Source organism: Spea bombifrons, chromosome 5, assembly GCF_027358695.1.
Source record: "Spea bombifrons isolate aSpeBom1 chromosome 5, aSpeBom1.2.pri, whole genome shotgun sequence".
NCBI classification, from domain to species: Eukaryota; Metazoa; Chordata; class Amphibia; order Anura; family Pelobatidae; genus Spea; species Spea bombifrons.
Genome location: NC_071091.1, coordinates 38942965 through 38964005, shown reverse-complemented (window position 1 = coordinate 38964005; position 21041 = coordinate 38942965). Strand labels below are relative to the sequence as shown.

Genomic DNA, 21041 nt, shown 5'->3' with positions numbered 1-21041 from the left:
ATGTGTCACATTCTTTATCTTCTCTGTATTTGGCAAATAGCCTCTATATGTACTATACTACTGTCAACATTGGCTAATATCTATTGCATAGGCAATGTCAAACCGTGAAGAAATAGGTTCAAAGCTAACATGATCGATAATATGATCGACATATACTCTTAAACATTTACATTTGTTAGTATTAAATATTATTATTTGAATACGTATAATTACTGGAAAAACTGACCAATTAACCACAGGCTGTACCAAAGGGGGTAACCCTTTAAAACTCAAGAGGAATTATGGATACGGTGCAGTCACCAAAAAGATGCTATTGATAAGCATAATTTTACTTTTTATATACCCATAATTTTTATTTTCTAATCTGGAATAAAAGTTAAATTTTAACCTGATTTACTAATAGTATATATTTTGTAATAGCCATATTTTTTTTAAAAAATGCTGTTGGAATGCCAAATAAATGGTTATTTTTATTATTACTGATTCACTACATGCCTAAAAGTCAAAGAGTAAAGTATAGAAAACTTGTTAGAAGAAGTCAATGATCAAACGCACACCAAATTTACCAATTGCATCTTCATTCACAGCTTCAATGTACCTTCCGCTGAACTCTGAGATCAGCTGAGCGCTGCAAGGTGGCCCGGATGGTTTTGTTATTCACTGCCTTGTCCCCAAACCTACATCTAACAACTTTTCCAAAAGATTTGGACAACTGTGTTGTGGGGTATTACCGTATTTGCTCGATTATAAGACAACGCTGATTATAAGATGACCCCCCCCAGAATATGAATATTAATTTAGGAAAAAAAGAAAAAGCCTAAATATAAGACTCTCCTATGAGAAAAAAGTTTTACTAGTAAATATGAATTCACATGTAAACTATTTTTTCATATTTAATAAAAACTATGACTGAGAAAAATGCATTTTTTGTTTTCATTTCCTTTTATTTGCCAACCTGCCCCCAGTTATGCACATCTGCCCCCCAGATATGCCTTATACCCCCTCTATGCCACTCTGCCTCTGTAATATGCCTTTTAACCCCCTATGTGCCACTCTGCCCCCAGATATGTCCTATACACCCCTATATGCCACTCTGCCTCCCTGATATTCCTTTTAACCCTCTGGATGCCACTCTTACCCCTCCCCTGACTTACAAGTGCATCCCTAAACCTGTCCCCCGTGCTTCAGATCCCTTGGTGTCTAGTGGGGCAGCTGGTGGAGGTCTGCACGATGCACGCAGACAACCTCTACTGCTGTTGCCAGCACTTCCACCGGGGCTCGTTGTGGCAGAGCCTGTCCTGGTATGTGTGTGTGTGTTTGGGTCTCAGTGTGGCAGAGCCTGTCCTGGAGTGTGTGTGTGTGTGTGTGTTTGGGTGTCAGTGTGGCAGAGCCTGTCATGGTGTGTGTGTGTTTGGGTGTTGGTGTGGCAGAGCCTGTCCTAGTATGTGTTTGAGTGTCAGTGTGGCAGAGCCTGTCCTGCTGTGTGTGTGTCTGGGTGTCGGTGGGGCAGAACCTGTCCTGGTGTGTGTTTGGGTGTCGGTGTGGCAGATAAACAATAACAGTAACAATAAATAGAACTATTTAATTTTTAATGATCCGGAGATAAAACGCCCTCCTGAATTTGTAGTCACTTCAGAGGTCCAAACTTTCTAGTCTCAGAAACTTACTTGTCATTTACTCTATTTCCATCTGCATATTTTATTGAAAAGGATTAATGGCAGTAAATTGTGGCTTCAGGTGTCCCGTGTATGATGATTCTTTTTAGTGTACTGATTACTCCCAATCCCATCACATAAGATTCTATCCTATATTATCTGCCTCTCACTGATGTTATTTTTATCCAGTACACATGGATGCCGAGGAGTTTAGATTTTGACTATTTTAATTCTCAGCACCAGGCCCATGATACTCTCAATCTGCCCGAAAGATTCTAAGAAGTATTTTTTTTTCTCATGGACGAAATGTGAGAAACAACGTATATATCATTCACTTCATAAACACATACTGAACACACTGCATATATATTTTGAAGAAAATATGCTTATAAAACGTGTTTTACCATTTGCCAATTAAAAAAAAAATGTCCCTGGATTTCAATTAAAAAATCCGGGTCATCTTACTCCCATACCACCTTGTACTTTAATACCTTAGATGTTACATTTATTTGTACTTAAATGCATTCGCGGATTTATCAAGATCACCCCTATTCATTTGCTCTATTTCCTTAACCCTCAGAATTGTTTTCTTGTAGGAGATTTGTTCTTTTGCTCAGCTGTGCGCACATGCAGATACCCACTGCCAGGTAACTCCAGCACTGGCTCACGTGAGATGTCCAAGGTGTCTAACAAGAATGATTTCCTGCTAGTGTGAATTGCAGAGATGTATGGATAGTAGATTGCAGTGGGGTTTTTTGCAGGTAAAAATGTATATTAAAGTACTTATTATTTCAATATGCACTAATTATTGGTGAAGCTGCTTGAATTAGTGACCTAAAATCTATTAGTTAGAGTAGCCTAAGAGGATGATTGTTCTCTATGTCTCTTACCTGCCAGCCCTGGAGAGAGCTCTTTAATTCGCTTCCTTTTGGATGCATTAAGACCTAACAAAAGACTAACTTGTTCTAACAACTGAACCTGCTATCAATAGAGGTGTGATGGAAAATGTTCTATCTAAAGTGTTCTCCATAGATTTCTCTGTGTTTATTATTGTTTGTTGTGATAATTACACTAATTTGTTTTTCTGAAAGTTAAACATGTAGACATTCTAAAAATCAGCTCCACATGTCCAGCTCTATCCTTTTTACAAGTCACAGATATGGCCAATATATGATATATGGAAATATTTTAGATTGCATTGAAAACATGTTCTTTACACGCAGTTCTGGTTCTATCCTTTAATGGTAGTTTCCCTAAAAAATTGGTATTGCCAATTAAAGTTGAAAAATGTGGGCACAATCCTGATAAGGTTTCCTATCATGACTGTCCCTACAAAACTATGAGTTTTGAAAACTAAGAGAGACAGGTAGTTACACTGACCTGTCACTTTACATATTCAAGTATTAGGAAAACCTAAGCGAAGGACATCAATAGGGCCTAAACTGCTACATATTTAGTATAGAGGCTAAGTGCACAAACTTATAGAATGATTTAAATATATCAGCAAAACTGTCCAATAATAACTATTCCACCTATTAATACATTTCTTGGTAAGGACTGCATCTCCTTAGTAAAGTGTTCATATGTAATTCACACTTGGGAGGTATGATATCAAAGAACCTCCATATGTCATGCATATCTCAAAGAAACATGATACACAAAAATCTGACTCAGTAATAGGAATTAAAGGGAATTAATATAACACACTTTTGTACATTCTCAATTAAAATGCCCATCTCCTTCCACTTTTAATATATAGAATTCCATGACCAATGATAGCCTATCAGTTATGTTACATCCAGAAAGCTATCATCGTGTACAAGTGCAAGCTCCTTTACTTACATACACCCAACCTGAATTGTGGTCGGACTAAAGATTTACATAGTCTCTCCCTTCTTCTTAGCCCAAGTGGCCCTATGGAACACATTTAAGAACACCTTCCTTGTTTAATAAGTGAGGGTTTTTTCCCCTCACTTCTCCCCCCTGCACTGCTTACCCTTCTAAATCTCCCCAATAAAACAAATGCTTAAATGCTGATTGGAAATTTTACACTATGTGGATCTTATAATGTTTACACTTACACTACCTGAGAGGGGATGCTTTTTGTCCTTGATTTTATTATATTGTAATGTACTCTATCCTATTTTCCCCTTCTGGTTTATCTTATTTAATCAAAATATCCTTGTCTGCGTCTGTCCTTTTTATCCTGGTTATGTGTCTTTGAAACATAATCATAAAAGGGAGGTAACTCCAGACTTCAGTAAGGCAATTCATACAAACGAAAGGTGGGTTTTTTATTACCGGTAATTTAGGAATGCTGCTAGCCAAATTTACCTGTGGCTTCTGCCCATCTAACAGACAGCACCAAGTGAGGTATTCAGTATGTATGTACATGGTATTGGTACATGCCCAGGGGTTTTGGTGTGCTCCCAATGCTTTCTCACGTACTGTACTGTTGTACAATAGCCTGCTATGCAAACAATCGGGTTGTGGATTAAAAGGTGACAGAACACTGGAGGGACTCCTACATCTAATATAAAGGGACACAAAAATGTGCTTAAAAGTATGTAACTTCTCCAAAGAATGCTTCTAAATACAACAGACTTGTATTTCTATTGATCTTTTGGAGATACAAATGAATCATATACTGGAGGGCATTCATATTATATATATATATATATATATATATATATATCATATATATTTAGCAGCTATACAATATGTTATATTATAGCTTTTATCGAAAGACTCACTATATTTTTGAACCATGAAATATCCAAGAAGGTTAAAACAAAGAAATAATGGGATATTAAACTGATATCTGCATCATCACTGCTTAGCAACAGACAACTCCATGTGAGAGCCAGTAGAAGATAACTCACATAAATGCAAGCAATTTAAGCATACATATTCTAAATATATGCATTAATTCTCTTTTGGCATGGTGTTATTGCTATTTGTTTTCAGGTACAGCAATCTAGGTTTGTAACTCTGCATTAGCAACTTACATGTTTTAGAATTTAAGAACCACAATGTAAATTGTTGTCGACATACAGTACAAAAAAATGAGAGGCACCCCCATGACCCATCAGAAAAGGGGGAATGACTGCTGGCCTTTGCAGGGTCTTTAGTGTGAGGCCATACTCTTGGCCAGGGGTGGGCAATTAATTTTCCCATGGGGCCACATGAGAAATTGGAATGGTTTTAGAGGGCCAGACCAACATACGAAGGCTCCATGCACATTGCCGTAATGGGGCATTCTGCATCAATTTTTCTTTTTTTAATGTTAGCCGCCATATTTAAGGGTTAACAGCTAACCTCGGAAAATAGATTTTTTTAATACACAGTAGTATGCTCCTAGGAGAGGGCACAGAGAGCTGCCCCAAGAAGAGAGCTTAAAAAGTGAATATTATTAGCATTATTATTATTGTAATTACAATGCAAAGGGAAAAGTCCTGACACTTACCAATGACGAGCGTGGAACGATTGTCCTGGCACTCCCCAAGGTCCGCAACGAGCATCCTGGCACTCAGAAGTTACAGTGGCATCACTTACTCAGCATCGGGAAGCAGTGAAACTACAAACTCCGAAGCCTTGTCCATTTTGTTAACTTATGTGCTGTTTAATAAAGTTATTCAAGCCTACGTCATTGGTAGAGGTGCTTGAATAAGTAAGGCCTGAATAACTATTAGCACAGCACAGAAGTGAACAAAATGAACAAGGCTTCGGAGTGCATAGTTTCGCTGCTTCCCGTTGCTGACACCGGACTCATTGGTGAGTCACCAGGACACTCTTTGCGGGCCGGTCCGAGCTATTCAGCGGGCCGGATGTGGCCCGCGGGCCGTGCTTTGCCCAGGTCTGCTCTTGGCTATGGAGTTGAAACATTGTTCCAATGTGAGGTTCTTTAGAATGCAGATGGGTTATAAAAATATACTGTTGCTATAGTGACAAGACCACTTTAAAAACTTTGTATCAGACTTGCTCTTCATAATGACACTATAGGTATTACTTGTAAAGAGCACTCTTGGTGTAAAGTGTTAAAAATGGTCTTGTCACCATAGCAATCAACAGAATGCCCGAGTAAGCATAAACATTCTATTAGTTGCAATGGTGACATTACTTATTTCAATACTTTATAACATAATTGATCACTATAAATAATACATTATTATTTTAAAAGTATGACTAGTCCTTATGGATAGTAATGAAAGAAAGGTTGGGAGAGGACTCTGGTATAGTACTGTATATCCAAGAGCAGCTGCATGGTTTTTTTGGGGGGAGGGGTGTATGCAGAAATGTTTTAGTATGGCCAAGAAGTGTAACTTTATCACTCATCTTTACCTCACTCCTATAACCATACTTGGGAACTTGTGGGCTCCGGCTAACCGCAGCCTTCCCTTGCAGGACATGGGCAGGACTGCCCGTTGATGTCAGAGACGTTTCCTCCAATGTCAGTGGGTGTTCCTGCTGACATCAGTAGGCGTTTCCGCTGATGTTGTAGGAAACACCACCATTTAAAGGGGAAATGGGTGGGGAGCGGGGCATGCCAGGTATCAAAGCAACGCTTCTCCTGGAGTCTCCAAGGAAAATCTTTAAAGTTCCCAGGTATGCCTATAACATCTTCTTAGAGGCCCCCTTAGATCAATAAGGTTCCTAAGCAGCCTCTTAATCTGGTAATACGGTAGTGCTACCTCTAAGTACATCATTACCATCTTTATAAAGCAGGTCAGTCTTGTGACTAGAAAGTGTCCTGCAGACCAGTAAGTGCACTTATAAGGACAGATCTCTGCGCCATACTAGGTTGCAGCTTTGTGTAACTCCTGTGCAAGTTGTTTAGTAGCATGGGATAACCATTGGGAAAAAAATGTAAAGACATTTAAGCTATGTACAGGTGCGTAGCTAAAATACAAAAACTCCCTGCAAATGCTATTTACTCCAAGTTTAGCAATAACATAAATACATACCATACATACATATACACATAAACTGACATACATATAATTACAATTAAGCAATTTATGCACCATAAATATATAACATAATGCACAACTGCATATATTAACACAACAGACACATGAACACAATGATTTATACACTGGCCAACTTGTATAGAAACCTGCACATTCTGATAATTTTAATTTCTACAGACTCTGGAGTTCATTCACAAAAAGTTCTATCTACCAAATGTATTCTTAATGTAATATTATACAGAGTCTTTTATTGCTGGCAAAGGCAGACAAGAGACAAGGCAAGCAGAGGTTCATTTGTATCCTTGGCTGGTTACTTTTACTGTTCTGGACAAAATTTACTGCTTTGAAGGCAGCGATACCAAAGCCCCAGTTTAAAATTGTGTTGCGATGTAAGCTTAACGTGTTACTCAAATTTGAAATGTATGATTTTTGTTCTTGTGCGAGGTGTCAGTGTCACACACACACACACTGTTGGCTACAAATATGCATTCAATTTGGGCAAGCTTAAGCAGGAACAAGCTTGCAATTACAATAAGGCTCACACATCGCAGTCCATTCACTAAAAGGTAAAGTGAGCAGTTAATTGAATGTTTAACTCCACTGATCTAGTGCAGCCACATTGCAATTTGACGAGTTGCATCTTGCATGAACTTGAATGCAACCCAAAAAATATTTTTTTAAACTATTTATATAACAGCATGTGGCAAATCATTATTACCATAGCACATAAGAGATATTTTAACCAGGTTTCAAACATTGTTGTAGCAAAGTTGGTAAATGACCAAACAACTCACCATCGACGTGCATGTATTTCAAGAATTTCTTAGGTAAAAATAGTTATTAAAAAATGCTATTTACGTTACTTTTCAGGAGCAAACTAAACAAAACATCCATACTAAAATAAAATAATAATGATTATTTTGAGATATTATCATGTTATGATTTCTGCAATTAGAATACATACCTGTTTTGGAATATTGAAAAATGATTTTTAACAGTTTTGCTTGATACCAAATATATTAAAGAAATGTAAACAAAATCCTTTTGTTCACTTTCTAAATTGTGCTACAGTTAATAGGATTTTTTAAATATCAGCTGTATTGTACATTCTTGTTTTCTGTATGACCCAATTTTTTTTTTATCAGAGCTTTACATCTATGAACTGAGCATTGTTGTCAAATTTCATATTGCATGGATATATTTCTTCAATAAAATACTTATGAAGTCCCATGGGATTTAATGACACAACGCGCATGGATTCTGAATCATATGGATGTTGTTCATCACAGTAGACGTATACATATACATTTTAAATTGATTCTGACAGTTTAAGCCTCTGTTTGTATGATCTTGTTGCCTGAAATGGTAGGAGTTCTCCAAAATGAAGCCCAACATCCACATCATGCAATGTAACCTCTCAAGATTATTTGCATAAATGCATGCATTAAAGGGAGATATCCCAAACAGATGTACTTGTTTTTTTTCCATTATACTAATATTATTTAAGGGAAATAGAATTGAGAAGGTCAATTACCTGCTGCCAATGCCCCTGAGAGAAACATTTCTCTTCTCTTCTTAGATGCCATTGTGAATCTTCTTGCTATATTAGCTACTGCAAATATCTGTGTAGTTGAATCTCTTAACACCGCCTTGTTCTGCACTTTCAAATTATGTCACAAAGCAGCCTGAAATTACTCTGTCAAGAGGAAGGCGTCGTAAACCAAAATACATGAGCCTCAAGTGAGGCAGGTCCTGATACGCTAACAAGTAGATGGATGTTTATCTAAAAATAGGTGTTTGGACTTTTCTAAATAATGTTGAGAAGAAGGGCGATTATTATTGTAATTTCTTATGTGAGATGTTCTACAAGGAGGATGCAAAGCCTGATAAAACAACAATAGATCTCCGGAAGAGAATATCAAGAGGTAGTGGACTTAAAAGTCCCCAAAGGAAGGCTTGTAGTCACAGGGGAACTGGAGAACTACCACCAAACTCCTCTAGTATTACGAAATAATAGGAAATGAGGAAACAATGTATAATTAGAGACAAGAATTAACATTAGTTGCATTATACTTCTCCACACACTGTTTGTTCTTCATAGTAAAATCCATGTTTTATTCTTAATGCCGGTTATATATAAACTTTATAAATTATCAATGTAAACATTTTTTACTATAAATCAAAATGCGTATCATTTAACTGGTAGAGACAAAGATTGAATTTATTTTAGACAGGCATTTACAATATACCTGCTTAAGTTAAGGTGTTTGGAGGTACCAAGAACACATAATTGACATATCTCACAAATGAAAGCACTGAAAGAATCTGAAAAGGCTTCTTAAAAGTTTTTGTGTTGTTTTTTCATGTGATTAAAGAAAATGTATCTAAAACGCTAAGGATGTCAATTACTTGTAGTTGCATTTGCCGATCACTTTTAGACATTCCTATTATTTATAGGAATATTTATTGTAGCATAGTAGGTCACTGAGCTTTTCAACAGTCTTCCTACATTGGAGTCTCATGAGGCTTAAATGTACACAAAACATATGTTAAAGCCAGCATAACATTTACATGAAAAGAAAAAGAGTGAAGCCTCTTCCTCATCTACATCCTCTTGCAGAGAGGATGCATTAATCTAAATTTAATTATTTAAAAAATGTGACAGCATATTTATTGTCATCTTATGAGAAATACAATTCTGGTCCATTCTACCATTAACATTTTTTATATTACATAGTTGCATAGTTACATAGGCTGAAACAAAATCCTTCTTGACCCCAGAATGGCAGTCAGATCTCTCCTTGGATCAAGAAGCTATTTCCCCATATTTACTGCTAAGTTACTGCTAAGATCAAAATGTTATTTTTTTCCATGGGGCATACTACTAAGCATTGCTGTGTTGGTATATGCTACTTGTGTATAATTCCTATTTGGCCTGTATATCATACATGCCATATGATTAGATAATTCTGTGTTTGGGGTTTTTGGTGGGAGTGGGCTTATACTGTTTTTAAGGTATTGCAGTCTTTTCTTCAGGTCCGCTCACATCATGTTAGATGAAGTAATAGGATTTGGTGTAGGGTTACATAATGTTGTTGTGTTTCGTTTTGGAGCAGAGAATTCATGTTGTTTTCATTATTTTGCAGCTTTTTCTTGAGGTCAGTCCACATCCTTTGATGCTTTTAATTTTCACTCCCGGTCGGACTGTGGTTTGTCCATATCCTTCAAGGGGGTGGTACTATCTTTTGGTGTCAGTTAAAATAGTTTAGAATTTGACACACCGGTATAAAATAATTTGTGTAGCCAGAAAGGATGTAATTGTGATTTTTATTCATGGTTGTGTCACCTACCTGCATCAGGAGCTGTCGCCATGGAGGAGAGGGAGACCCCCCTCCGGCAGCCAGCAGTCTCAGCTACCGCCACGGAGGAGAGGGAGACCCCTCTCCGGCAGCCAGCAGTCTCAGCTACCACCACGGAGGAGAGAAAGACCCCTCTCCATCAATCAGCAGCCACAGTCACCACCACAGAGGAGAGGGAGACCCCCCTCTATCAGCCAACAGCTGCAGCAGCCCGGCACGCAGAAGAGGACGACCTCCACCCACCTCTGCAGGCACCTATACTTATAGGTTAAGGTCTTGCCACACTCAAGATGGCCACCGGATTCCACCAGATGGGAAGTGACGTCAGACTTTTCATATTTTGGTGCCCAAAACACCAATTGGTGCTTAGTCACTTCCCATCCCTTTATAAACCTTCAGTGAACACTTAGACCTTGCCCTCTTATGGTCGTACCTATGTTTTATAGTGTTACTCCTCAGTGCACGTTTTGATTCTTGTCTTCAGTGTTTGACCTTGGCTTGTTCCTGATATTCTGACCTCTGGATTCCTGACCCCGGCTTGCTTACTGTTTATCCTGACCTCGGCTAAGACCTTGACCTTGAACCTCTCTGGTCCCTGTGTTCTACCAGCATCAGTGTCTCCAACCTCGCTGTGCGTGACAGGTTGCTGATGACATTTATTTGCCATATACAGAAACTGTGATCATGAAACTATTTTTTTTGCAGTAAATATTTTAACATGTTTTCTGTTTAAAAAAAAAAAAAAAATCTTTAGTGGGTGACACCATGTTCATTTGCGTGTATGTTTATGGATGTCTATTGCTTTCTTCAAGCTCACAAAATATAGTTATATTTAGGAATCACAATACCTGCGTATGTTTTTGTTTGGTTATAACTATTCATTCTCGAATCCTTTATATTACACATAAAATTAATATTTTAACATTATTTACTGTGTTCAATTAGAATCACAGTAGGGAATGTAAACTAGCCCTCTGAGTACCGGAATGGTGTGCTCTACAAAGGAAAGTATCACCTACCAAACTGGAATAAAACAAGATTATATAAAAACATATTAAAAATATACATTACGTACCGGTAATTTAAAGAGAAACTTTGTATGTTACAACATAACTTGTAAGCAAATTACCCACAGCCAAGTTAGGATTTCCAGGAACAAATAGGAGCCAGAATAAAAATCAAGAGCATCTGGTCACCAGAATGTTTTGTAAAAACCTTACAATTCACTTCATTCAAATGTTAAATACGCATATTTGGGATTTTTGTGAATATGGGTAAGCCTATTTTTGTTGAGTGTTGCATTGAGGCTCCATTGGGTAAGTGTTCTTTCTTTTCTTTGAAATGTTATCTACATAGTTTGACAGGCTATTTGAAAGGGTTACGATAAATTCAAAGCTGTGTAGAAAAATATTCACTAAGCTTTTATATTGAGAGCTAGAAAATCTTTGCCAGAAAGGGAAAATAGACCTAAATAAAAGAATATGTTAATTATGTCCCAATTTCTACAGCAGTAATTAATGCAAAATACCAAAAATATCACTAAGCTATTTCATTTTGCTAAATAGACAATTAGAAAGAATATATTGAGTAAAGGTGTATAGTATAGTATAGTATAGTATAGGGTTTGTGGCTCCTGGGTGTAGAATAACTACCTTGTAACTAAAACATGAGCACACTCTAACACGCAAACATCCACTTACCTACACATGACATACATATTTATGTTAATGCCATACACTAACATCCACACACATGCTAACCTCAAATACTAACACACAAACTCATGCTAACACTGGGGGCACTGACAAGTCATTTAGGTTCACAAAATCACAGATTTACAGGTTCACAGATGGCACAGGCAAGCTGTTTCGGACACCAAGCTGTTTGGTGAAAAAGATGGCACAGGCAGGCTGATTTGGGCCACTTTTGTACCAGCTGGGTACTGATTCTGATTTTAAACTTATCCTAAATGTAAAGCACTATGGACTCTGCTGGCGATGTATAAATGAATGTAATGGGTCACAACATGAACCCACTGGTTGCCTCGGCTATAGGGTAACCTATGCTTAAAGATGCACTCCAGCCTTCATATGCACTGAACTTTTTTGCATACAGGTGCCTTAGAGGCATTCATCAGAATCATCTCTGTCCATTTGCTCTGTTTCCCTGTCCCCCACATTTTTTTTGAATTCCAGAAGATCATCTGCTGCACAGAAGTGAGCATGTGCACATCCGTACAGTCCGTCACTTCCAGTGCTGGCTTGCATTAAGAGTTCCAGGGTATCTAAGGAGCTTCCCTGCCAGTGATTGGCAGCTTCAAACTTCAGCTGAAATGAGAACAGTGGAGGGGTGGTACACACATTTTTCATAGTGTGTTAATGGATGATTTTATAAAACAAAAAGGGCAATCTGGGGTGTTAGCACTGTGCAAGCTTCTGCTCAACACTTGCTGTGTGATGTGCAGCCTCTGTACCCCTACTATGGGAGATCCGACGTCCTCAGTAGCTTTTCCTTGGGCTATACAACCTTCTAAGGCAGAGCCCTAGAATAACATGTAAAGTAATTTCCACACAATGACATCATGCAGCATTAAGAAGAGATACTACAGTAAAGGAACTACTTTTGCAAGGTGGGCCTAGGTGGGCACTCCTCATAAATACATCATTATTGTGATGCTGTAAGATTTATGTGATGTCACTGATGACCTTTGCTCATTGAACTAAGATACAGTTCTCATGGAAATTCAGCAATGCAAGTGGGGATTCAGACGCAGGTTTTCCAACTTCATTACCTATTTGACATAATTAGTAAAAGATCCATCTGACTTTTGTTGAATTTTGAAACTCTAGAACTCTAGTTTTCAAACTAAATTTTTATAATATTTAAAATGGATGTCAGCATGTAGATAACTAGGTGGACAAATAGCAGACACCTTCCATAATATTATAAATGCATTTTTACATTAACCTATAAACTCTAATTTTGTATTGGAAACTCTGGTTGAAAAACGTCAGTGTGATTTACATCAAGAAAAACCATTATGTTGACACTGGGCAGACAAGAAGGATTGAACAGTTCTTATGTGCTTTCACATTCTATATTTTTTGTTTAAATCAACTACTTGAACAATCATTATATTCACCCACTTAGGGAAGAGTGAGGCAACTGCAGTAAATAACATAATAAAATAATCAAATGCACTCAACAGAGCGTAAAACAGAACTAACAGCTGTAGCTGACATTTGAACACAGGATGCTAAAGGCGTTTTTATCTGAAAAAGTACCAATTAATGATGGTGTCTGCCTTTAACAGATTTGTTTGCTGTCTTTTGTATAAGCTCTAAATCAAAAACACAAATATGTAATTTAACCTTAGTTACTGGTTGCATGGATGTTTTATCCTGACAAACAGAAAGTAAACCCTTTCATCCATTTTTTGATAGTTAAGTTATTAGGTATAATACATTTTATGGCTTCAAATGTAAAAATGTACAGCCCACAGCATATATATTTTAATCTTTTAGGATTATTTAATTGCCTTTTCTTTTTGGAAAGTTCACTTCTGTTTCATTAAAAAGTTATGTTTTTTATTAAAATCTTTAACAATAATAGTGAACACATTAATTTACATGTAATGACAGAGATAAAAAGTTGCTAAACATTGGCTGGCTTGCTATGAACGTTTGTTAGAGTGACTTTTTAGGTTACTTATCAGATCCCCAAGTGGCTTTCCCTGATTACACTTTGTAACGTACAGTATATCAGAACTGGAAAACATAACGCCAATACACAAGTTGGAAAAAATGCTTGAGGAGTTTTTTGCATCTTAGATACATAATGGAAATAACTTCATAATAAGTTCTCTTATTATTAGACTTTAAATCTCACCTTGAAGGTGTCCCTTCTCTTATTTAAACTTAAATTATTATAAGTTGAATAGTAGCACTTTCCACTATACCTTTTAAGGTTACTGAATGCCAAGTAGAAATCAGTGGTTGTCTTTTTCTGATTTGCTATTTAACTAACCTAAAAAAGAACCCTGTCCACAGTCATAAACTGTACAGCAGAAGCCAGGAAGTTACTACAGAAACCAAGACCAAAAAATATGTGTAAATAAGAATATTGATGATGTCACAAAACTTGCCCATCTCTAGGGCAGTTTTACTGTATGCATTGAAATCGCTGTTCACATTATACATTATTTTATTTAAAGTGAACCCTTACAGCTAAACGTAAAGTGTATGGTTAATGACAGCTATATTATCTGAACTTTAACACCACAAAGTAGTTAAAAGTCTTGCACTGAACATATAATAGTAGCAGTTTATAATTGTGATTAACACAAACTTTCACAGTCCATAAAGTTTACAAAGCATATTTTAAATAATGACTATTACTATTCAAGCAGAGAAGATTTACAGGAGAATCACATCATATTTTCAGGGGTAAACCAAGTAGATTATCATACCTTTCCTCAATATAATCACCACAAACATGATGCCATTTATGGTTTAGGGAAAGTTATTGCTACCAGAAAAAGTAAAGCTTCATCAAGAGTTATAACGCGTTTCTCCCCCATAACGATTTCTTTGTGATCTAAAAACCAACCAGTAATTAACGGAAATGAAACATGTTTTTTTTTGTATACAGCAGTAGAAAAGTATGTTAATTTAATAAGTATGCATGTTTACAGTATGTCGTTTTTGGAAAGTTGGGGGTTAAATGGTATTCACGACATAGAATGGGGTTGACTTACTCGTGCTGTCGCTGCTGCACCTCAGAGAGACGTCGGCTCCCAGCGTGGAGTCCTCGTTAGACTGGGCAGTGTTCAGGACCACGGACAGCTCTCCCGGCTCCACCGCGCCCGGGTCTGATCTCTCCCAGGCTGCTTGGGGTAACCCTTTGATCATTCCTTCCGAAGCCCTGCACTTCCTTCCCTTAGCAGGCCTCCTCAGGCTCTCGGAATCGCTCTCCGGTTCTTTGCTCAGCTGCACCACGGTATTCTTCGACCTGTTAAGCGCTGAAGTGACCGAGCCCATGTCTGGGGATCTCCAGGTGTTTATGATGACGATGAGAATCCGAGGCAAATCCTGTCCACGAGATGCTGTCAATTACTTTGATGATGTTCTTATTGGTCCGGCAATCTTCTTTTTAAGTACTTTCACTGTTCCAGCTTATAAATATTGCAATGGGTTATCACAGTTACACGGTTCTGTTCAAAGATACCTTCTATGGTTACTTGTCTTCAGGTGTGTGCTTAAAACACTGATTTCCTTTAAGTTTGGCCAGTATATGTCTGCCGGTGAAGCTCTTTCATAGTGTCTGTTTGTGGTTTCCCTTTGCAGGTTAAGCCTTTCTCTGGAGAGCCATTGAATGAAAAATAATCCCTCCTCCTGTTTTCCTTTCCCCTCCAGTGGCTCTCCTATCAAATCCAAAGTAAGGTAAAGGGATACAGTTACTGTAGCTTAAGAGATTCGTTTTTCCTTCTTTAATAAATGCAGTTTATTAGTATATGAACCACCAACAAAATCAATAAACACAATAAAATCTTGTATAGTTCTGACATGTTTCCTCTGTCTCAGGGTATGTTGTGGTAATGCATTATACATGGGCACAAAATGAAGGAGTTGCTTTCTTCGAACTTTTTGTAAACAAATGTCTGGATGGGACCCATCAAGTGCCTGAAATCTTATAAAGTAAATGAGTTATTAATAGTTATTAATATCTTACAAACTAAATAGATAATTCACTGTATTTACATATGTGGCTATATTTATTATATATATATATATTATTATTTTGTATTTATATAATCTCAACAATTTATACAGCACTTCATATAGTACAAACATTCAAAAACTGACAAAACTAGAACTAACAGACTAAGACAAGCCCAAATATTAGGTAAAGATGGCCGTATGCCAAACACACAAAAATTCAAATTAAAGCAGCCCCTTACCAGTCCTCTACCACTGGCCAAGGAGGGCACATGTGGGCTGTTGGCCCTGGTTGCTCTGTTTTAAGACACTATGAGAATTAAGTCTTCCACTCCTACAAATAACCATGATGGATGTAGAAAGATGATGATTTTAGGCAACATTTGCTCCAAATGCAAATGTTTGTTTCTGTGTGGTCTATTGTGGTGAAGATGTGTTAGGCATGAATGAATTGTGCACATTGAGAATGTTTTTCACTAGATATTTTTAAGGAGCAATGTTGCTGGACCATTATAAGCATGTTTTATTCCTTATTCCAGCATTCCCCTCGTGTGTTGTTTGCAGTTTACCTGTGTTTGTAATGCCACCATGGTGTCGTCGTAATCTGTGTTCACATATTGAACTTTTACTTTACTACCAAGCTATTAATGTACAGACTCAAGGGTAGTATACTGCAGCTGGGAAAAAAGTAAATTGCTCATATACAAAAGGTCCAAAAGTCTGAGACTAAATTGATACATATTATTCAGGAATATATTATTTAACACTGAAGCAAATCATTTTTATCTCTTAAAATTTAATATTTAATAAAATTTACTATTTATGTGAACTTGTCATTTATATCAGTATTCTCATCACACAATATTTGCTTATATGTTTTTAAAACTATTGTTGCTTTATATATTTCACACTTGCAAGTTGTATTCATGTTTTAAGGATTAACTCCCAATATTAATTATATCAGAATGGTCCTGCAAGTGCTCTTTGAATTTAGCGACAAAGTACAGCTAATGTTTAAGGCGGCAGTACAATGCACACTAAAGAGATTTTCTGAAACCAAATTGTTTACATCCAAAGCAGGACCAGGCAGACCTAACGTGACCACACCATTAGAAGGCCAGTGTATCCAGCTATCGTTATAGAACAGCATCTGCATCCACAATTCATGGATTATCTAATCCCATTTTTTTGTTTGATAAACATATGCAACATTTGATTTATATAAATCACACCGTATATAATTTTTTTTTCCAATTTAACATAAAGGTGTTAACATTGTGATTTCCACAGTGAAAAACACTGTTATCTTCCTCGCCCTTGTATCTGTTAAAGGGTTAATGCTGTTGTTATTTTACAAAGAGGCCTTTTAGAACACGTGTAATTTTTATACGAACATCAAAAAGGAAAGTTGTCAGGATAAAATGTAAAAAGATCGGATTATGGCTTTGTAGTTGATCCCCATTTAATTTTTAACAGGGGGCTAGCTTTTATCATCCGCACGTTAAATTTGGCACTGTTCCCTTAAGTTGGCAGCATACACAATACTTTGTTATAGCTTCAAACAGGTCAATTATTTATACAGAAGATGAAAAGGTTTGAGAAGTTTTATAAATATATGCAACTGAAATATATCTAATGTACAAGAACAGTATTAACAGTGCAAGTTGGAATAGCTGTCCTCTTTACAAGCCTGTATTAAGAATGCAAGTCTTGAAGAATTAAGAAATCCTGTGATTGTTTTCAAAAGCTAAACATGGATTACATATTGTTTACTGTCCTATCCTATGTCATGTAATAATGCCAGCTCATTATGGGAATAGTTTGTATTATGATATATTAATGTCAAATTGGACAATATTTCTATCATTTTAATTAGTTTAAGCATTAAATTCACTATGTGATTTGAGGACAAAGTTCTTAAAGACCATAAAGTCATATTCCATAACAAAATAAATATGGTCAATAACCATATTATTCACTGTTAATGCTGTTAAAGTAGGTTTGTACCATAAATAATGTGTAAAGTAAACTATGACTTCAGTGCACACTAGCTCAACATAAATATGATATACAGTAAATTGGGAATGGTTTTCATGCAACGTGTTTAACGTGTTTCTTGAATTGACATTGTAACCTAGGCATTTGTCTGTAATCTTCATTGTGCCAACCATTCGCATTCTCTGCTATTTTGCCTCCTTATGAGGGATGTTTGTGTTGCTCTCGGGCTGTGACGCGGTCACGCGGCCCATTGTATGCTATGTTATGACTGTACCACTTCTGTTCATCCTTGCTGCAGCTTGCTGCAATCTGTTGTTTTTACTATGCACAACTCAATAAACGGAGAATTTATTAAAAAAAAACCCCATAAATATGATATACAGTAAATGACTAAAACTGTGGGGACACCTGACTATCACACCTATATGAGGTGTCGGACATCCCATTCCAATATCATGGGCATTAATATGGAGCATCCACTCTTTTGGGAAGGTTTTTCACAGGATTTTTGTTTAGTGCAACAAGACACAGTTGTGCTGGAACAGGAAAGTGCCCTCCTCACACTGGTGCCACAAAGTTAGAAGCATCCAATTGTCCTCATTGTGCATCCTCATTGTTAGGGTCAGGAGGAGCGGCATGTATCCGCTCCCCTCCAAATCTCCACTCTCACCCCATATACTTATATTACTATATAAATACGATGCAATGTGATGTAACATTTGCGTAGTGGTCTTATCACCAGAGCAACAAATGGAATGATCTAAACATCAGGAGCCTGGACCCTTCCTTTGGTTGTTATGTTATGTAATGTTTCACAAGAATCACTTTTCACACATGGCATTGTGCTATAGAGGATACATTTCGTACAAACTACTTGCCCTGAGGCTTTTTTGTATGTTTTCTTTTTCTTCATTGTATTGTGAATGCAAACATTAAAAACATTTATGTAATTTATGTATTTTCCTTGCACGCATTGGTACGTTTTACAGCTTATTTATCTTTTAAAAAGCGTCATAGCAAGGTTCAAAATGTATTTATATCTTAAAACACTAAGACAAAGTATTTACTTATCTGTTGATTATACATATTTCAACAATTTACAGTATAATAGTGATGAGATATCTGTTTGTGTACTGCTGCAATAGCATCTATAGTTTAAACCCTTCCTCTCAAGAGAATTTTGGTCAAGATATACCAGAGAGTTTCCATGAGAAGATTCTAGCTGTGAAGGAAAAGGAAATCCTTGAGGACAGCCAAGTGTTCTCCCTGATGCCAATGTGAGAATATGCAAAGCAAAAACAGTCACATTTATTATAATTTGCCATTAACCATTCATTTTGCACCAAATTAAATATAAAACAAACAATTTAATTCAGAACATGTAAATAAATGATATCCTGCACATAAGTACAATTTGGGATTTAATATAATTTTTTATTTTTGTTATGCTATAGATTATACATGTATTAGATGTAAAGTATTTAGAAATGGTGAATCCATGGAAAAAAAATATTTCTGGAAAACCCCAAGACATTTTGAAATATATGCAAAACATTTATTGATACCATTTAGTGATCTAAATGTATGTTTAAGGGCTTTAAGGGCAGATATTTTTTAAGACACACCTTTGATTTGCCCCTAAAATTTGGATGTCTGATATTTGTATTTTATTTTTTTGTTAATTCAGACATTGACAAATCTACTAATTGAATATAATATATTTTTATTTTTGTTACAAATAAAGCTACATTGGTCTCTTTCTAATGTATATACAGTATACTGTATATAGATACGTATATATATATATATATATATATATATATATATATATATAGATAGATAGATAGATAGATAGATAGATATATATATATAGTTTTATATTTTCGTTGGAAACGGTGAAAGCGGGAGGAGTATTAATTGGTTGTGTCTTAGCTTGTCATGGGACTAGTACTGTTCTGTAGTATAAGAGTTTTCACTCTGGGGTTAAGATGGTTGCGAAACTTATAAAATGCACCAAAGAGGAACAGCGTTCTGTCATACGCTTTTTGTGGGCAGAAAGTGTGCCAGGAGCACACATTCATCTTCACATGTGTGCTCAGTTGAAGAGGTTGCAGGAAAGCTGAATGTACATCTGGGATCTGCCTATGCCCTGATTCATGCTTGTTAACACAAATAGCTAATCAGCCAACCACATGGCAGCAACTCAATGTACCGTATTTGCTCGATTATAAGACAACCCCCCAAAATCAAAATATTAATTTAGGAAAAAAACAAAAAAGCCTGAATATAAGACTACCCTATAGGAAAAAAGTTTTACTAGTAAATATTAATTCATGTAAACTTATTTTCATATTTAATAAAAGCTATGATTGAGAAAAATATATTTTTTATTTCCTTTTATTTGTCAACCTGCCCCCCCAGTTAGGCACATCTGCCCCCAGGCTTGCCACTCTGCCCCCAAAAATGCCTTATACCCCCCTATTTGCCACTCTGCCCCATGATGTGCCTTTTAACCCTCTATATGCCACTCTGCCTCCAGAAATGTCTTATACCCTCCTATATGCCACTGTGCCCCATGATATGCCTTTTAACCCCCTATATGCCCCTCTGCCCCATGATATGCCTTATACCCCTATATGCCACTCTGGCATATAGGGGGTTAAAAGGCATATCATGGGGCAGAGGGGCATATAGGGGGTTAAAATGCATTTCTGGAGATATATATATATATATACTGCTAACAGCAATCACACTCCTATCAAGCCAAGGCAGCCAGTACATGCTGCAACCTGGGGATGTTAGAAGTGTGATTACAGCCTCCCTATGCCATGCTACCACCCCCACCCCCCTTACACATCCATGCTATCACACACACACACTCATTCACAAACATTTAAATACTCCATACTTCACACAGTAATCACAAAAACCCTCCCCCACCCCCTTACCTGAACTGCAGATCTCTCACTCGCAGACTTCTGCAGGGGCCCGGCTGTGTGAGCAACTTCTCTGGCCCCGCCCTCTCCTTCCTCTGGGGGCGGGGCCAGAGAAGTTGCTCACACAGCAAGTTATATGAGTTATATGAGGACTGTGCTACCTTCCTGTTCTCCTGCTGCTAATAGCAGAGACGCTGCTCGGGATCAAAGCCTGGTAAGCAGCACGGCCCCAGCAGAATGAGGTCTGATTATAAGACGACCTCGATTATAAGACGAGGGGTATTTTTCAGAGCATTTACTCTGGAAAAAAACCTCGTCTTATAATTGAGCAAATACGGTATTTAGGCATGTAGATGTGGTCAAGACCACTTGCGTGAACAGGGCATGGCTGTTGGCGCCAGACGGG

The 21041-nt window shown here is 37.0% G+C and overlaps 1 protein-coding gene across 1 annotated transcript in view; it reads right to left on the bottom strand.

Moving 5' to 3' along the window:
- PDE1C (phosphodiesterase 1C) overlaps nt 1–8280 on the bottom strand; it is a 350923-nt gene extending 342643 nt beyond the window's left edge. The window contains exon 1 of the mRNA XM_053466975.1: nt 8160–8280. Coding sequence (XP_053322950.1) covers nt 8160–8211 — 52 coding nt within the window. The 5' untranslated portion in view covers nt 8212–8280. The remainder of the gene's footprint in view (nt 1–8159) is intronic.
- Between the last annotated feature and the right edge of the window lie 12761 nt (nt 8281–21041).